The sequence below is a fragment of the Lampetra planeri genome, unplaced genomic scaffold, assembly GCF_965212315.1.
Source record: "Lampetra planeri unplaced genomic scaffold, kcLamPlan1.2.h2 scaffold_656, whole genome shotgun sequence".
NCBI lineage: Eukaryota > Metazoa > Chordata > Hyperoartia > Petromyzontiformes > Petromyzontidae > Lampetra > Lampetra planeri.
In genome coordinates this window covers 24494-41854 of record NW_027615479.1, presented here as the reverse complement: position 1 = coordinate 41854, position 17361 = coordinate 24494, and the positions used below count along the sequence as shown (strand labels likewise).

At 49.5% G+C, this 17361-nt stretch overlaps 1 protein-coding gene across 1 annotated transcript; it reads right to left on the bottom strand.

The window, feature by feature from the left end:
- Positions 1–632: 632 nt before the first annotated feature.
- Positions 633–16899, bottom strand: LOC144741680 (uncharacterized; the record flags this gene model as incomplete). Its single annotated transcript, XM_078624189.1, has 4 exons — positions 12231–16899; positions 6859–6957; positions 3777–3857; positions 633–916 (listed from the first exon to the last, which is right to left on the bottom strand). Coding segments are annotated over exons 2-4 (456 nt in total), but the record flags the coding sequence as incomplete, so codon positions are not given.
- Between the last annotated feature and the right edge of the window lie 462 nt (positions 16900–17361).

The window sequence follows — 17361 nt, the reverse complement described above, 5'->3', positions numbered from 1 at the left end:
ACGGGAGGTCGTGGGTTCGATCTGTGACCCTGTGAGATGTTGACTACCTCGCCTGGTCTACGGGAGGTCGTGGGTTCGATCTGTGACCCTGTGAGATGTTGACTACCTCGCCTGGTCTACGGGAGGTCGTGGGTTCGATCTGTGACCCTGTGAGATGTCGACTACCTCGCCTGGTCTACGGGAGGTCGTGGGTTCGATCTGTGACCCTGTGAGATGTCGACTACCTCGCCTGGTCTACGGGAGGTCGTGGGTTCGATCTGTGACCCTGTGAGATGTTGACTACCTCGCCTGGTCTACGGGAGGTCGTGGGTTCGATCTGTGACCCTGTGAGATGTTGACTACCTCGCCTGGTCTACAGGAGGTCGTGGGTTCGATCTGTGACCCTGTGAGATGTTGACTACCTCGCCTGGTCTACAGGGGGTCGTGGGTTCGATCTGTGACCCTGTGAGATGTTGACTACCTCGCCTGGTCTACAGGAGGTCGTGGGTTCGATCCCTGACCATGACGATGCCTGCCACACAGAGTCCCACCACACAAAGCACACCACCCCACCACCACACACACAGAGAGACCCACCACCACACACACACCACCACACACACACCACCACCACAGACACACCCCCCACAAACCTGCAGGTAGACAACTTCCTGCGCGTGCTTAGACGGAGCCAGTCCCTGCACCGACAGCCGTCGTGACGCTCGCCCGCTGCCGGTCGACAACTCCGAGGACGACTCCGAGGAGGAGGACTCCGAGAGGATTGCGCAGTCCGAGTCGGAGGAGGACCCCGACCCGTGGCGGCGAGACCGTCTCCCCACGGCGTAGAGACCCGGCACGGCGGGAATCGTAGCTCCGTTGGCACGGACAGAGGCGCGGTACCAGGGACGGTCCATGAGACGCTGGGCCAAGTCTAGAGCTGGGGAGGTGGGGGGTGGTGGGAGGGTTAAGAGGGTGGTGGTGGTGGTGGTTAGGAGGGTGGTGGTGGTTGGGGTGGTGGTGGTGGTGGTGGTGGGTGGAGGTGGTGGTTAGGAGGATGGTGGTGGTGGTGGTTGGGGTGGTGGTGGTGGTGGGTGGAGGTGGTGGTTAGGAGGATGGTGGAGGTGATGGTTGGGGTTGTGGTGGTGGTGGTTGTGGTGGTGGTTGGGGTTGTGGTTAGGAGGATGGTGGTGGTTGTAGTGGTGGTGGTTAGGGTGGTTAGGGTGGTGGTGGTGGTAGTTGGGGTGGTTGGGGTGGTGGTGGTGGTTGGGGTGGTGGCTGTGTTGGCACGGACAGAAGCGCGGTACCAGGGGCGGTCCATGAGACGCTGGGCCAAGTCTAGAGCTGGGGAGGTGGGTGGTGGTGGGAGGGTTAGGAGGGTGGTGGTGGTGGTTAGGAGGGTGGTGGTGGGAGTGGTTGAGGTGGTTGGGGTGGTTGGGGTGGTTGGGGTGGTTAGAAGGATGGTGGAGGTGGTGGTGATGGTTAGGTGGTGGTGGTGGTGGTGGTGGTGGTGGTGGTGGTGGATGGAGGTGGTGGTTAGGAGGATGGTGGAGGTGATGGTGGTGGTGGTTGGGGTGGTGGTGGTGGGGGTGGTGATGGGGGTGGTGGTGGTGGTGGTGGTGGTTGGGGTGGTGGTGGTGGTGGGGGTGGTGGTGGTGGTTGGGGTGGTGGTTGGGGTGGTGGTGGTGGTGGTGGGGGGTGGTGGTGGGGGTGGTGGTGGTTGGGGTGGTGGTTGGGGTGGTGGTGGTGGTGGTGGGGGTGGTGGTGGTGGTGGTGGTGGGGGTGGTGGTGGTGGTTGGGGTGGTGGTTGGGGTGGTGGTGGTGGTGGTCGTGGTGGGGGGTGGTGGTTGGGGTGGTGGTGGTGGTGGTGGATGGGGTGGTGGTGGTGGTTGGGGTGGTGGTGGTGGTGGTGGGGGTGGTGGTGGTGGTTGGGGTGGTGGTTGGGGTGGTGGTTGGGGTGGTGGTGGTGGTGGGGGTGGTGGTGGTGGTGGGGATGGTGGTGGTGGTGGTGGGGGTGATGGTGGTGGTGGGGATGGTGGTGGTGGTGGTGGGGATGGTGGTGGTGGTGGGGATGGTGGTGGTGGTGGGGATGGTGGTGGTGGTGGCGATGGTGGTGGTGGTGGTGGGGGTGGTGGTGGTGGTGGGGATGGTGGTGGTGGTGGTGGGGATGGTGGTGGTGGTGGGGATGGTGGTGGTGGTGGTTGGGGTGGTGGTGGTGGTGGTGGTGGGGATGGTGGTGATGGGGGTGGTGGTAGTGGTGGTGGTTGGGGTGGTGGTGGTGGTGGGGGTGGTGGTGGTGGTTGGGGTGGTGGTTGGGGTGGTGGTGGTGGTTGGGGTGGTGGTGGGGGTGGTGGTGGTGGTGAGGGTGGTGATGGTGGTGGTGGTGGTTGGGGTGGTGGTGGTGGTGGTGGTGGGGGTGGTGGTGGTGATGGGGGTGGTGGTGGTGGTGGTGGTGGTGGGGGTGGTGGTGGTGGTGGTTGGGGTGGTGGTGGTGGTGGTTGGGGTGGTGGTGGTGGTGGTGGGGGTGGTGGTGGTGATGGGGGTGGTGGTGGTGGTGGTGGTGGGGATGGTGGTGATGGGGGTGGTGGTGGTGGTGGTTGGGGTGGTGGTGGTGGTGGGGGTGGTGGTGGTGGTTGGGGTGGTGGTTGGGGTGGTGGTGGTGGTGGTTGGGGTGGTGGTGGTGGTGGTGGGGGTGGTGATGGTGGTGGTGGTGGTTGGGGTGGTGGTGGGGATGGTGGTGGTGGTGGTGGTGGGGGTGGTGGTGGTGGTGGTTGGGGTGGTGGTGGTGGTGGTGGTGGTGGGGATGGTGGTGGTGGTGGTGGTGGGGGTGGTGGTGGTGGTGGTTGGGGTGGTGGTGGTGGTTGGGGTGTTGGTGGTGGTGGTGGTTGGGGTGGTGGTGGTGGTGGTTGGGGTGGTGGTGGTGGTGGTGGTTGGGGTTGGGGTGGTGGTGGTGGTGGTGGTTGGGGTGGTGGTGGTGGTGGTTGGGGTGGTGGTGGTGGTAGTTGGGGTGGTGGTGGTGGTGGTGGTGGTTGGGGTGGTGGTGGTGGTTGGGGTGGTGGTGGTGGTGGTGGTTGGGGTGGTGGTGGTGGTGGTTGGGGTGGTGGTGGTGGTCTATTGGAAGTTCTCCACGAGGCCTGGCACGTAGCTCAGTATAGTGTATAGTGTAGTGTATAGTGTAGTAGTGTATAGTGTAGTGTATAGTGTAGTGTATAGTGTAGTGTATAGTGTAGTAGTGTAGTGTATAGTGTGTAGTGTAGTAGTGTAGTGTATAGTGTAGTAGTGTATAGTGTAGTGTATAGTGTAGTAGTGTATAGTGTAGTGTATAGTGTAGTAGTGTATAGTGTAGTGTAGAGTGTAGTGTGGTAGTGTAGTGTATAGTGTAGTAGTGTATAGTGTAGTGTATAGTGTAGTGTATAGTGTAGTGTATAGTGTAGTGTATAGTGTAGTAGTGTATAGTGTAGTGTAGAGTGTAGTGTAGAGTGTAGTAGTGTATAGTGTAGTGTAGAGTGTAGTGTAGAGTGTAGTAGTGTATAGTGTAGTGTAGAGTGTAGTGTAGAGTGTAGTAGTGTATAGTGTAGTGTAGAGTGTAGTGTGGTAGTGTAGTAGTGTATAGTGTAGTGTAGAGTGTAGTGTGGTAGTGTAGTGTATAGTGTATAGTGTAGTGTAGAGTGTAGTGTAGTAGTGTAGTGTATAGTGTAGTAGTGTAGTGTATAATGTAGTGTATAGTGTAGTAGTGTAGTGTATAGTGTGTAGTGTATAGTGTAGTGTAGAGTGGGCTGTGGGGCTCTGAGTAGAGACACCTTCGATGATGTCTGTCTCTTTTGTTGGCATGAGACGTCTCCGGACGGATTCCTTCCAGGTCTGCACGGCTCCATCCAGAGCTGCGGAGAGCGAGACGGAGGCAGAGAGACAGAGAGAGACAGAGAGACAGAGACAGAGAGAGACAGAGAGAGACAGAGAGAGAGACACAGAGACAAAGAGACAGACAGAGACAGAGAAAGAGAGAGAGACAGAGAGAGACAGAGAGACAGTGAGAGACACAGAGAGACAGAGAGAGACAGAGACACAGAGACACAGAGACACAGAGAGAGACAGAGAGAGACAGACAGACAGAGACAGAGAGAGATAAGGGGTTAGACTACCTCGCCTGGTCTACAGGAGGTCGTGGGTTCAATCCCTGACCCTGTGAGATGTTGACTACCTCGCCTGGTCTACAGGAGGTCGTGGGTTCGATCTCGGACCCTGTGAGATGTTGACTACCTCGCCTGGTCTACACGAAGTCGTGGGTTCGATCCCAGACCCTGTGAGATGTTGACTACCTCACCTGGTCTACAGGAGGTCGTGGGTTCGATCCCAGACCCTGTGAGATGTTGACTACCTCGCCTGGTCTACAGGAGGTCGTGGGTTCGATCCCAGACCCTGTGAGATGTTGACTACCTCACCTGGTCTACAGGAGGTCGTGGGTCCGATCTGTGACCCTGTGAGATGTTGACTACCTCGCCTGGTCTACAGGAGGTCGTGGGTTCGATCCCAGACCCTGTGAGATGTTGACTACCTCGCCTGGTCTACAGGAGGTCGTGGGTTCGATCCCTGACCCTGTGAGATGTTGACTACCTCGCCTGGTCTACAGGAGGTCGTGGGTTCGATCCCTGACCCTGTGAGATGTTGACTACCTCGCCTGGTCTACAGGAGGTCGTGGGTTCGATCTGTGACCCTGTGAGATGTTGACCACCTCGCCTGGTCTACAGGAGGTCGTGGGTTCGATCTGTGACCCTGTGAGATGTTGACTACCTCGCCTGGTCTACAGGAGGTCGTGGGTTCGATCCGTGACCCTGTGAGATGTTGACCACCTCGCCTGGTCTACAGGAGGTCGTGGGTTCGATCTGTGACCCTGTGAGATGTTGACCACCTCGCCTGGTCTACAGGAGGTCGTGGGTTCGATCTGTGACCCTGTGAGATGTTGACTACCTCGCCTGGTCTACAGGAGGTCGTGGGTTCGATCCGTGACCCTGTGAGATGTTGACCACCTCGCCTGGTCTACAGGAGGTCGTGGGTTCGATCCCAGACCCTTTGAGATGTTGACTACCTCACCTGGTCTACAGGAGGTCGTGGGTCCGATCTGTGACCCTGTGAGATGTTGACTACCTCACCTGGTCTACAGGAGGTCGTGGGTCCGATCTGTGACCCTGTGAGATGTTGACTACCTCGCCTGGTCTACAGGAGGTCGTGGGTCCGATCTGTGACCCTGTGAGATGTTGACTACCTCGCCTGGTCTACAGGAGGTCGTGGGTTCGATCCCGTGAGCCTGACGATGCCTGTTGCTGTATATTTGTAGTCTGCGTGGTGGATTTTTCCCACTAAAGCCACCATCATCACCACCATCACCACCACAAACATAATCACCACCACCATCACCACCATCACCACTACCATCACCATCACCACCATCACCACTATCACCACCAACATCATCACCACCATCATCACCATCACCACTACCATCACCACCATCACCACCACCACCATCATCACCAACATCACCACCACCACCATCAAAACCACCACCATCACCACCATCACTAACTTAACAGGCCTGTTGGGGCAATTGCTGTCAGAAGTATCGAGCAAGCACACATACCCCAGGTAGCCTCTGCGCCACCACTCCCCACACACACACAGTGCGCTAACCACTGCACCACCACTCCCCAAACACACACAGTGCGCTAACCACTGCACCACCACTCCCCAAACACACACAGTGCGCTAACCACTGCACCACCACTCCCCAAACACACACAGTGCGCTAACCACTGCACCACCACTCCCCAAACACACACAGTGCGCTAACCACTGCACCACCACTCCCCACACACACACAGTGCGCTAACCACTGCACCACCACTCCCCAAACACACACAGTGCGCTAACCACTGCACCACCACTCCCCAAACACACACAGTGCGCTAACCACTGCACCACCACTCCCCACACACACACAGTGCGCTAACCACTGCACCACCACTCCCCAAACACACACAGTGCGCTAACCACTGCACCACCACTCCCCAAACACACACAGTGCGCTAACCACTGCACCACCACTCCCCAAACACACACAGTGCGCTAACCACTGCACCACCACTCCCCAAACACACACAGTGCGCTAACCACTGCACCACCACTCCCCACACACACACAGTGCGCTAACCACTGCACCACCACTCCCCAAACACACACAGTGCGCTAACCACTGCACCACCACTCCCCAAACACACACAGTGCGCTAACCACTGCACCACCACTCCCCAAACACACACAGTGCGCTAACCACTGCACCACCACTCCCCAAACACACACACAGACACACAGACACACACAGACACAGACACACAAACACACACACAGACACACACAGACACACACACACAGAGACACACACACAGACACACACAGACACACACACAGACACACACACAGACACACACATACACAGACACACAAACACACACACAGACACACACACAGACAGACACACAGACACACACACAGACACACACACACACACAGACACACACACAGACACACACAGACACACACACAGTGCGCTAACCGCTGCACCACGGCTCCCACTACACACACACAGACACACACAGACACACACAGACACACACACGGATACACAGACACACAGATACACAGACACACACACATATACACAGACACACACAGACACACAGACACACACACAGACACACACACACAGATACACAGACACACACACATATACACAGATACACACAGACACACACACAGACACACATAGACATAGACACACACAGACACACACAGACACAGTGCGCTAACCGCTGCACCACCACTCACACTCTTCTGCCTGCTTCGTGTTGGCAGCATCGAAGCTCTTCCTGACGGTCGATCTGAAGGCGCCCAGAGCCTCCTCCACTCCCTCCATCATCGTGATGCCTGCGGGCAGAGTAGTGAATAGTGTAGTGTATAGTGTATTGTAGTAGTGTATAGTGTAGTGTATAGTGTAGTGTATAGTGTAGTGTAGTAGTGTAGTGTATAGTGTAGTAGTGTATAGTGTAGTGTATAGTGTAGTGTAGTAGTGTAGTGTATAGTGTAGTGTATAGTGTAGTGTAGTAGTGTATAGTGTAGTGTATAGTGTAATGTATAGTGTAGTGTATAGTGTAGTGTAGTAGTGTATAGTGTAGTGTATAGTGTAGTGTATAGTGTAGTAGTGTATAGTGTAGTGTATAGTGTAGTAGTGTATAGTGTAGTGTATAGTGTAGTGTATAGTGTAGTGTAGTAGTGTATAGTGTAGTGTATAGTGTAGTAGTGTATAGTGTAGTGTAGTAGTGTATAGTGTAGTGTATAGTGTAGTAGTGTATAGTGTAGTGTATAGTGTAGTGTAGTAGTGTATAGTGTAGTGTATAGTGTAGTGTATAGTGTAGTAGTGTATAGTGTAGTGTATAGTGTAGTAGTGTATAGTGTAGTGTATAGTGTAGTGTATAGTGTAGTGTAGTAGTGTATAGTGTAGTGTAGTAGTGTATAGTGTAGTAGTGTAGTGTATAGTGTAGTAGTGTATAGTGTAGTAGTGTATAGTGTAGTAGTGTATAGTGTAGTAGTGTATAGTGTAGTGTATAGTGTAGTGTATAGTGTAGTGTAGTAGTGTAGTAGTGTATAGTGTAGTAGTGTATAGTGTAGTAGTGTATAGTGTAGTGTAGTAGTGTAGTGTATAGTGTAGTGTATAGTGTAGTGTATAGTGTAGTAGTGTATAGTGTAGTAGTGTATAGTGTAGTGTAGTAGTGTAGTGTATAGTGTAGTAGTTTATAGTGTAGTGTATAGTGTAGTGTATAGTGTAGTGTATAGTGTAGTAGTGTATAGTGTAGTAGTGTATAGTGTAGTGTATAGTGTAGTGTATAGTGTAGTAGTGTATAGTGTAGTGTATTGTAGTAGTGTATAGTGTAGTGTATAGTGTAGTGTATAGTGTAGTGTATAGTGTAGTGTATAGTGTAGTGTATAGTGTAGTGTATAGTGTAGTGTATAGTGTAGTGTATAGTGTAGTGTATAGTGTAGTGTATAGTGTAGTGTATAGTGTAGTAGTGTATAGTGTAGTAGTGTATAGTGTAGTAGTGTATAGTGTAGTGTATAGTGTAGTAGTGTATAGTGTAGTGTATTGTAGTAGTGTATAGTGTAGTGTATAGTGTAGTGTATAGTGTAGTGTATAGTGTAGTGTATAGTGTAGTGTATAGTGTAGTGTATAGTGTAATGTAGTAGTGTATAGTGTAGTGTATAGTGTAGTGTATAGTGTAGTAGTGTATAGTGTAGTGTATTGTAGTAGTGTATAGTGTAGTGTATAGTGTAGTGTATAGTGTAGTGTATAGTGTATTGTAGTAGTGTATAGTGTAGTGTATAGTGTAGTGTATAGTGTAGTAGTGTATAGTGTAGTGTAGTAGTGTAGTGTATAGTGTAGTAGTGTATAGTGTAGTGTATAGTGTAGTGTATAGTGTAGTAGTGTATAGTGTAGTGTAGTAGTGTAGTGTATAGTGTAGTAGTGTATAGTGTAGTGTATAGTGTAGTGTATAGTGTAGTAGTGTATAGTGTAGTGTATAGTGTAGTGTATAGTGTATAGTGTAGTAGTGTATAGTGTAGTGTAGTAGTGTATAGTGTAGTGTAGTAGTGTATAGTGTAGTGTAGTAGTGTAGTGTATAGTGTAGTAGTGTATAGTGTAGTGTATAGTGTAGTGTATAGTGTAGTAGTGTATAGGGTAGTGTATAGTGTAGTGTATAGTGTAGTGTAGTAGTGTATAGTGTAGTAGTGTATAGTGTAGTGTAGTAGTGTATAGTGTAGTGTAGTAGTGTATAGTGTAGTAGTGTATAGTGTAGTAGTGTATAGTGTAGTGTATAGTGTATAGTGTAGTGTATAGTGTATAGTGTAGTAGTGTATAGTGTAGTGTAGTAGTGTATAGTGTAGTGTAGTAGTGTATAGTGTAGTAGTGTATAGTGTAGTAGTGTATAGTGTAGTGTATAGTGTAGTGTATAGTGTAGTGTATAGTGTAGTGTATAGTGTAGTGTAGTAGTGTATAGTGTAGTACTGTATAGTGTAGTAGTGTAAAGTGTAGTGTATAGTGTATAGTGTAGTGTATAGTGTATAGTGTAGTGTAGTAGTGTATAGTGTAGTGTAGTAGTGTATAGTGTAGTGTAGTAGTGTATAGTGTAGTAGTGTATAGTGTAGTAGTGTATAGTGTAGTGTATAGTGTAGTGTAGTAGTGTATAGTGTAGTGTAGTGTATAGTGTAGTGTAGTAGTGTATAGTGTAGTAGTGTATAGTGTAGTAGTGTATAGTGTAGTGTATAGTGTAGTGTAGTAGTGTATAGTGTAGTGTAGTGTATAGTGTAGTGTAGTAGTGTATAGTGTAGTAGTGTATAGTGTAGTGTATAGTGTAGTGCATAGTGTAGTGTAGTAGTGTATAGTGTAGTGTATAGTGTAGTGTAGTAGTGTATAGTGTAGTGTGTAGTGTAGTGTATAGTGTAGTGTAGTAGTGTATAGTGTAGTAGTGTATAGTGTAGTGTATAGTGTAGTAGTGTATAGTGTAGTGTATAGTGTAGTGTATAGTGTAGTAGTGTATAGTGTAGTGTATAGTGTAGTGTATAGTGTAGTGTATAGTGTAGTGTATAGTGTAGTGTAGTAGTGTATAGTGTAGTAGTGTATAGTGTAGTGTATAGTGTAGTAGTGTATAGTGTAGTGTATAGTGTAGTGTATAGTGTAGTGTAGTAGTGTATAGTGTAGTGTATAGTGTAGTAGTGTATAGTGTAGTGTATAGTGTAGTAGTGTATAGTGTAGTGTATAGTGTAGTAGTGTATAGTGTAGTGTATAGTGTAGTGTATAGTGTAGTGTAGTAGTGTATAGTGTAGTGTATAGTGTAGTGTAGTAGTGAATAGTGTAGTAGTGTAGTGTATAGTGTAGTAGTGTATAGTGTAGTAGTGTATAGTGTAGTAGTGTATAGTGTAGTGTATAGTGTAGTGTATAGTGTAGTGTAGTAGTGTAGTGTATAGTGTAGTAGTGTATAGTGTAGTATAGTGTATAGTGTAGTGTATAGTGTATTGTAGTAGTGTATAGTGTAGTAGTGTATAGTGTAGTGTATAGTGTAGTGTATAGTGTAGTGTATAGTGTAGTAGTGTATAGTGTAGTAGTGTATAGTGTTTAGTGTATTGTAGTAGTGTATAGTGTAGTAGTGTATAGTGTAGTGTACAGTGTAGTGTATAGTGTAGTGTATAGTGTAGTAATGTATAGAGTAGTGTATAGTGTAGTAGTGTATAGTGTAGTAGTGTATAGTGTAGTGTATAGTGTAGTAGTGTGGTAGTGTATAGTGTAGAGTATAGTATAGTGTATAGTGTAGTGTAGTAGTGTATAGTGTAGTGTAGTAGTGTATAGTGTAGTGTATAGTGTAGTGTATAGTGTATAGTGCAGTGTAGTAGTGTAGTGTATAGTGTAGTGTAGTAGTGTATAGTGTAGTGTAGTAGTGTATAGTGTAGTAGTGTATAGTGTAGTAGTGTATAGTGTAGTAGTGTATAGTGTAGTAGTGTATAGTGTAGTAGTGTATAGTGTAGTAGTGTATAGTGTAGTAGTGTATAGTGTAGTAGTGTATAGTGTAGTAGTGTATAGTGTAGTAGTGTATAGTGTATAGTGCAGTGTAGTAGTGTAGTGTATAGTGTAGTGTAGTAGTGTATAATGTAGTGTAGTGTATAGTGTTGTAGTGTATAGTGTAGTGTATAGTGTAGTAGTGTATAGTGTAGTGTAGTAGTGTATAGTGTAGTAGTGTATAGTGTAGTGTAGTAGTGTACAGTGTAGTGTAGTAGTGTAGTGTAGTAGTGTATAGTGTAGTGTATCGTGTAGTGTATAGTGTAGTGTAGTAGTGTATAGTGTAGTGTATAGTGTAGTGTATAGTAGTGTAGTGTATAGTGTGTAGTGTAGTGTATAGTGTAGTGTACAGTATAGTGTAGTGTATAGTGTATAGTAGTGTAGTGTATAGTGTAGTGTATAGTATAGTGTAGTGTGTAGTGTAATGTATAGTGTAGTAGTGTATAGTAGTGTAGTGTATAGTGTAGTAGTGTATAGTGTAGTGTATAGTAGTGTATAGTGTAGTGTATAGTGTAGTAGTGTATAGTATAGTGTAGTGTATAGTGTAGTAGTGTATAGTGTAGCAGTGTATAGTGTAGTAGTGTATAGTGTAGTGGATAGTGTAGTGTATAGTGTAGTAGTGTATAATGTAGTGTATAGTGTAGTGGATAGTGTAGTGTATAGTGTAGTAGTGTATAATGTAGTGTATAGTGTAGTGTATAGTGTAGTGTATAGTGTGGTGTATAGTGTAGTGTATAGTAGTGTAGTGTATAGTAGTGTAGTGTATAGTGTCTAGTGTAGTGTATAGTGTAGTGTATAGTGTAGTGTATAGTGTAGTGTATAGTGTAGTAGTGTATAGTAGTGTAGTGTATAGTGTAGTGTATAGTGTAGTGTGTAGTGTAGTAGTGTATAGTGTAGTGTAGTATATAGTGTAGTAGTGTAGTAGTGTATAGTGTAGTGTAGTAGTGTATAGTGTAGTGTAGTATATAGTGTATAGTGTAGTAGTGTATAGTGTAGTAGTGTATAGTGTAGTAGTGTATAGTGTAGTGTATAGTGTAGTAGTGTATAGTGTAGTGTAGTAGTGTATAGCGTAGTGTATAGTGTAGTGTAGTAGTGAATAGTGTAGTAGTGTATAGTGTAGTAGTGTATAGTGTAGTGTAGTAGTGTATAGTGTAGTGTAGTAGTGTATAGTGTAGTGTAGTAGTGTATAGTGTAGTGTATAGTGTAGTAGTGTATAGTGTAGTGTAGTAGTGTATAGTATAGTGTAGTAGTGTATAGTGTAGTGTAGTAGTGTATAGTGTAGTGTAGTAGTGTATAGTGTAGTGTATAGTGTAGTAGTGTATAGTGTAGTGTAGTAGTGTATAGTGTAGTGTAGTAGTGTATAGTGTAGTGTATAGTGTAGTGTAGTAGTGTATAGTGTAGTGTAGTAGTGTATAGTGTAGTAGTGTATAGTGTAGTGTATAGTGTAGTGTAGTAGTGTATAGTGTAGTGTAGTAGTGTATAGTGTAGTGTATAGTGTAGTAGTGTATAGTGTAGTGTATAGTGTAGTGTAGTAGTGTATAGTGTAGTGTAGTAGTGTATAGTGTAGTGTAGTATGTAAGCTTAGCGAGTTTTGTACCTCGACTATCAGACCAGAGTGTCGCGTAGAATTCGCGACAGACAGCGATGATCCGTCACCACTGCCGGCTCGATCTCACTGTGTTCGTACGCCTGTGTGTGTGTCTATCTGTGTGTCTGTGTGTACGCCTGTGTGTGTGTCTGTGTGTACGCCTGTGTGTGTGTCTGTGTGTGTGTCTGTGTGTACGCCTGTGTGTGTCTATCTGTGTGTGTGTGTCTGTGTGTGTGTCTATCTGTGTATGTGTCTGTGTGTGTGTCTATCTATGTGTGTGTCTGTCTGTGTGTACGCCTGTGTGTGTGTCTATCTATGTGTGTGTCTACCTATGCGTGTGTCTGTCTGTGTGTACGCCTGTGTGTGTGTCTACCTATGTGTGTGTGTGTCTGTGTGTACGCCTGTGTGTGTGTGTGTCTGTGTGTGTGTACGCCTGTGTGTGTGTGTCTCTGTGTACCTGTGTGTGTGTGTCTGTCCTGTCTCTCTGCAACGTCTACAGAGACAAGTTTATAGGGAGAGAGAGAGACACAGGTAGCTATGGAGGTAGTAGGCGAGAGAGCGACTGAGGTATGTGCTGTTTTGCGCGCCTTCAAGATTCCTGTCACGTTAAATACAGCAGGGTGTGAGTGACTGTGTGTGAGTGACTGTGTGTCTGGGTGTGTCTGGGTGGGTCTTAGTTTGTTTTGATCAGGGTAGGGTTGGTTTAGGAGGAAACAGGGAGCGGTGGTGCAGCGGTTAGCAGCTCTGCAATTCGCAATTTGGGGGTGTCAGTGTGTGTGTGTGTCAGTGTGTGTGTGTCAGTGTGTGTGTGTGTGTCAGTGTGTGTGAGTGTGTCAGTGTGTGTGTGTGTCAGTGTGTGTTTGTGTCAATGTGTGTGTGTGTCAGTGTGTGTGTGTCAGTGTGTGTGTGTGTCAGTGTGTGTGTGTGTCAGTATGTGCGTGTGTCAGTGTGTGTGTGTGTCAGTGTGTGTGTGTGTGTCAGTGTGTGTGTGTCAGTGTGTGTGTGTCACTGTGTGTGTGTCAGTGTCCGGCAAAACAACCTCCTACCTCCTCGCGGTGCCGGACGGGCAACACTGTCGTGGGCAGTGCTGTGGGGGGAGGGCCAATGCCCATTGGCCTCTCCCCTCATGGCGTCTGTGACCACCACAGTGGCTAAACGGGGGCTCTGGACGGGTGCGAGGGGCTGGTAACCCCTCCACCTTCAATTAACCACCACTAAACTACGAATTAAACATAAACCTGTAATTAATAAGCTTGTGCCGGAGGCCCCGGGGGGTCAGGCTTTTATGACGTCTCCTGGCCAAACCCCATTTGGCGGAGCCAGGAGATTGAATTTTAACCCTCGGGGCTTCTCCAGAAACAACGAAAAACCATTGCGGATGGCCACGTGGAATGTTCGAACGCTCACTGCGGAGGAGAGGCTGCCACTCCTCTGTCGGGAGCTGGACCGGTACCGCCTGGATCTCTGTGGCATTCAGGAGGTCCGGTGGACCGGTTCTGGCTCCTGCCACCATGAGGGGTGGACAGTCCTCTACTCGGGGCAGGAGACTGCCAAACAACAGGGTGTGGCTCTTCTTCTGAACAAAATAATGAAGGGGGCGTGGGAGCGTGGCGGTGAGGTGTGGGAAGCTGTAAGCCCCAGGCTACTTTGGGCTCGCCTTCCCATCAACCAGAGGCGAGGAGTGGTGGTCGTGGTTACTTATGCCCCCACCGAAGACGAACATCCGTGGAGGGATGCAGGCAAAGCCGATGAGTCGGACGCTTTCTATGACCTCCTGTCACAGGTGCTGGCTAAAGTGGCCACTCGGGACAGAGTCATCTTGTTGGGTGACTTCAATGCCCGAGTTGGTCATGATGCTGGCACCTGGTCTGGAGTGATTGGAAGGCATGGGCCAGATCAGCTCAATAATAACGGTAGGAGGCTGCTAGATTTTTGTGCAGCCCATGGGCTTGTAATTACCAACACGCTCTTCCGGCATCGGCGCATCCACACAACATCATGGATGCATGCCGGGTCCAAGCAAGAACATCTGCTGGACTACATAGTGACGGACCAGCGGATGCGAGCCCATGTCCTTGACACCAGGACCTACCGTGGAGCGGATCTGCCCTCTGACCATCGACTAGTCATCTGTAAGATGCGCCTGCCATTCTTCCACTCCGGTGGTGGGTGTACACCCAGGATCCCATTCCAACCAAAAGTGGCCTGGTCTAAGTTAGCTGATGAAAGTTGCAAGCGAGAATTTCATCATCGCTTGCAGCTGGGGTTGGCATCGTCCCCCACTCCACCTGATGTCGAGGGTAAATGGGCGAGGTTTAAGACTGTGACTCATGCAGCTGCAATGGCTGCTTTGGGTACGCGGTCCAGACCTCCCCGGGAACCCTGGCTGACGGAGGAGGTGTTCAGGTTAATTGAGAAAAAGCGACAGGCCCACTCTCATCGCCTACAGCATCCCACGTCAGAGAATGAGGAGGTTTACCGCAGCCTTCGCTCGGAGGTTCGGAGAGCCGTAAGGCGCTGTAAGGATGGGTGGTGGTCGCGGGTTGCTGAGGAGATGGAGTCTGCCTCAGTGGCCCGCGATCACAAATCACTATTTAACTCCATCAAAAAAGTAACCTGCAGCGCCACACCTATTACCATCATTAGAGGAAAAAACGGTGATCCAATCTCCGACCCCCAGGAACTGGTTTGCAGATTTGCTGAGCATTTCTGTGAGGTCCTGGGGGAGGGAAAATCTCTCAGCCAGGAAAACATCATGGCACAAAGTGGGGATAACCCTGCTGAGGCTGCGGTGCCTCAAATATTGGAAGAGGTCACCCCCTGTGAGTGGCTGGCTGAGGTGCCAGCTGTTGAGGAAGTACTGAGGGCGATCCGGAGTCTGAGACCAGGGAAGGCACCGGGCAGAGATGATCTCCCAAGCGAAATGCTGAGGGAGGGTGGCGTTTGTGCACAGACTGCCCTATATGACATCATAACAACAGTCTGGACCACTGGACGGGTTCCGCAGGACTGGAAGGATGCCCTGGTGGTCCCCCTCTTTAAGAAGGGGGACCGTACCGACTGTAACAACTACAGGGGCATCTCACTCCTCAGTGTGCCGGGTAAGGTCCTGGCAAGGATTATTCAACATCGCCTTGCTAGGCACGCTGAGGAGAGGCTTGCGGAGCCCCAATGCGGTTTCAGGAAAGGGCGGTCCTGCACAGATGCCATATTTTCTGTCCGTCTGCTACAGCAGAGGTGTAGGGAATTCCAAAAAGACCTACATCTCTGCTTTATTGACCTGGTCAAGGCCTATGATACCATCAGTCGGACTGGGCTCTGGGTTGTTCTTCGTGCTTTCGGAGTCCCTGACCCTCTGCTCACGATCATTAAGGACCTTCATGATGGTGAGCGGGCCCGGGTAAAACTACGTGGCCGGGAGTCGGAGCCTTTCCCTGTACACCTTGGGGTGCGACAGGGATGTCCTCTGGCTCCCACATTATTTAACATCTATTTCGACTGCGTAGTTCGTGAAGCCTTCAATAGCTGTACCGGGGGAATTACCATTTGGTACAGATATAATGGGAGGCTGATCGACGCCCGGGTGCGATCAAGGGATGGCTCCCTATTGGTCAACCACGTTATGTATGCCGATGATTTGGTAATAGCTGCTCATTCAGAAGAGGAGTTGGAGACGCTGCTGCTGAGACTGGAGCGTGCCACTAAGAGGTGGGGCCTTACCATCAGCCCCACCAAAACTAAGCACCTGCCTGGGTATTTTGTACCATCTGGCACTCCACCCCCACAACTCCCAATCGGTGATGGGGCAGTTGTGGAGAGAGTGGAGAGTTTCCCATACCTGGGCAGTGTGCTTATGACCGGCTCCAGTTTATCAGCAGAGGTCTCACTCCGAATCAGTCGAGCGGCAATATCTTTTCATCGGTTGCGTAACGCTGTGTGGAAGCTACCTGGTCTGTCGCTCCGCACGAAGCTTCAGGTCTTCTCGGCCACGGTCATTCCCTCCCTTCTCTACGCTTGCGAAACGTGGACCCCCCTAGTGGAGCATCTTCGCCGGTTGGAAACATTTAGGCTGGCCTGCCTACGATCCATCCTGGGTTTAACCAGGCTGGATTGTGTGAGGAGCTCACAAGTCCTTGAAAGATCTGGGCAAAGTCCTATCAGTGAGCTCCTCCGGCAGGCAAGGCTGCGTTGGCTGGGTCATGTAGCCCGCATGCCCAGCCACCGCATGCCTAAACAGCTTTTGTTCGGCCGGATCGAGGGGGCTAAACGGGCGCGGCACGGGCTAGAGAAGAGATGGAGTGATGTGGTACAGGAGGACGTGGAGCTGAGTGGACTTGCCGATGACTGGTACCAGCGGTGTCAAGATCGGCCTCAGTGGAGGAGGCTCGTGAAGGACGCTACTGGGCAGTTGGAGGCAGTCGCCCTCCAACAACAACGGAGGGCGGAGGAGCGACGCTCACAACAACGAGCGGAGCGCTGGGTGGCTAAAGCACAGCAAGTTGGCACAGTAGGGGGCACAGGTGGTGCATCAGCCACTCGTCTCGGTCATCTCGGTCAGTCGACCCGTGGCACCTGGGTCTGCCCCGTGACCTCCTGCCAGCGGGCGTTCGACACTTCACGTGGCCTCAGGGTGCACATGGCCTGGCACAAGCGTCGTGGTGACGTCACCGCCACTTAGTGGCGAATGGCGGTTGTTGTTGTTGTTGTTGTGTCAGTGTGTGTTTGTGTCAGTGTGTGTGTGTGTCAGTGTGTGTTTGTGTCAGTGTGTGTGTCAGTGTGTGTGTGTCAGTGTGTGCGTGTCAATGTGTGTGTGTGTCAGTGTGTGTGTGTGTCAGTGAGTGTGTGTAAATGTGTGTGTGTGTCAGTGTGTGTGTGTGACCTGGTCAAGGCCTATGATACCATCAGTAGGCCTGGGCTCTGGGTTGTTCTTCGTGCTTTCAGAGTCCCTGACCCTCTGCTCACCATCGGAGCCTTTCCCTGTACACCTTGGGGCGAGACAGGGATGTCCTCTGGCTCCCACATTATTTCACATCTATTTTGACCGCGTAGTTCGTGAAGCCTTCAATAGCTGTACCGGGGGAATTTCCATCTGGTACAGATATAATGGGAGGCTGATCGACGCCCGGGTGCGATCAAGGGA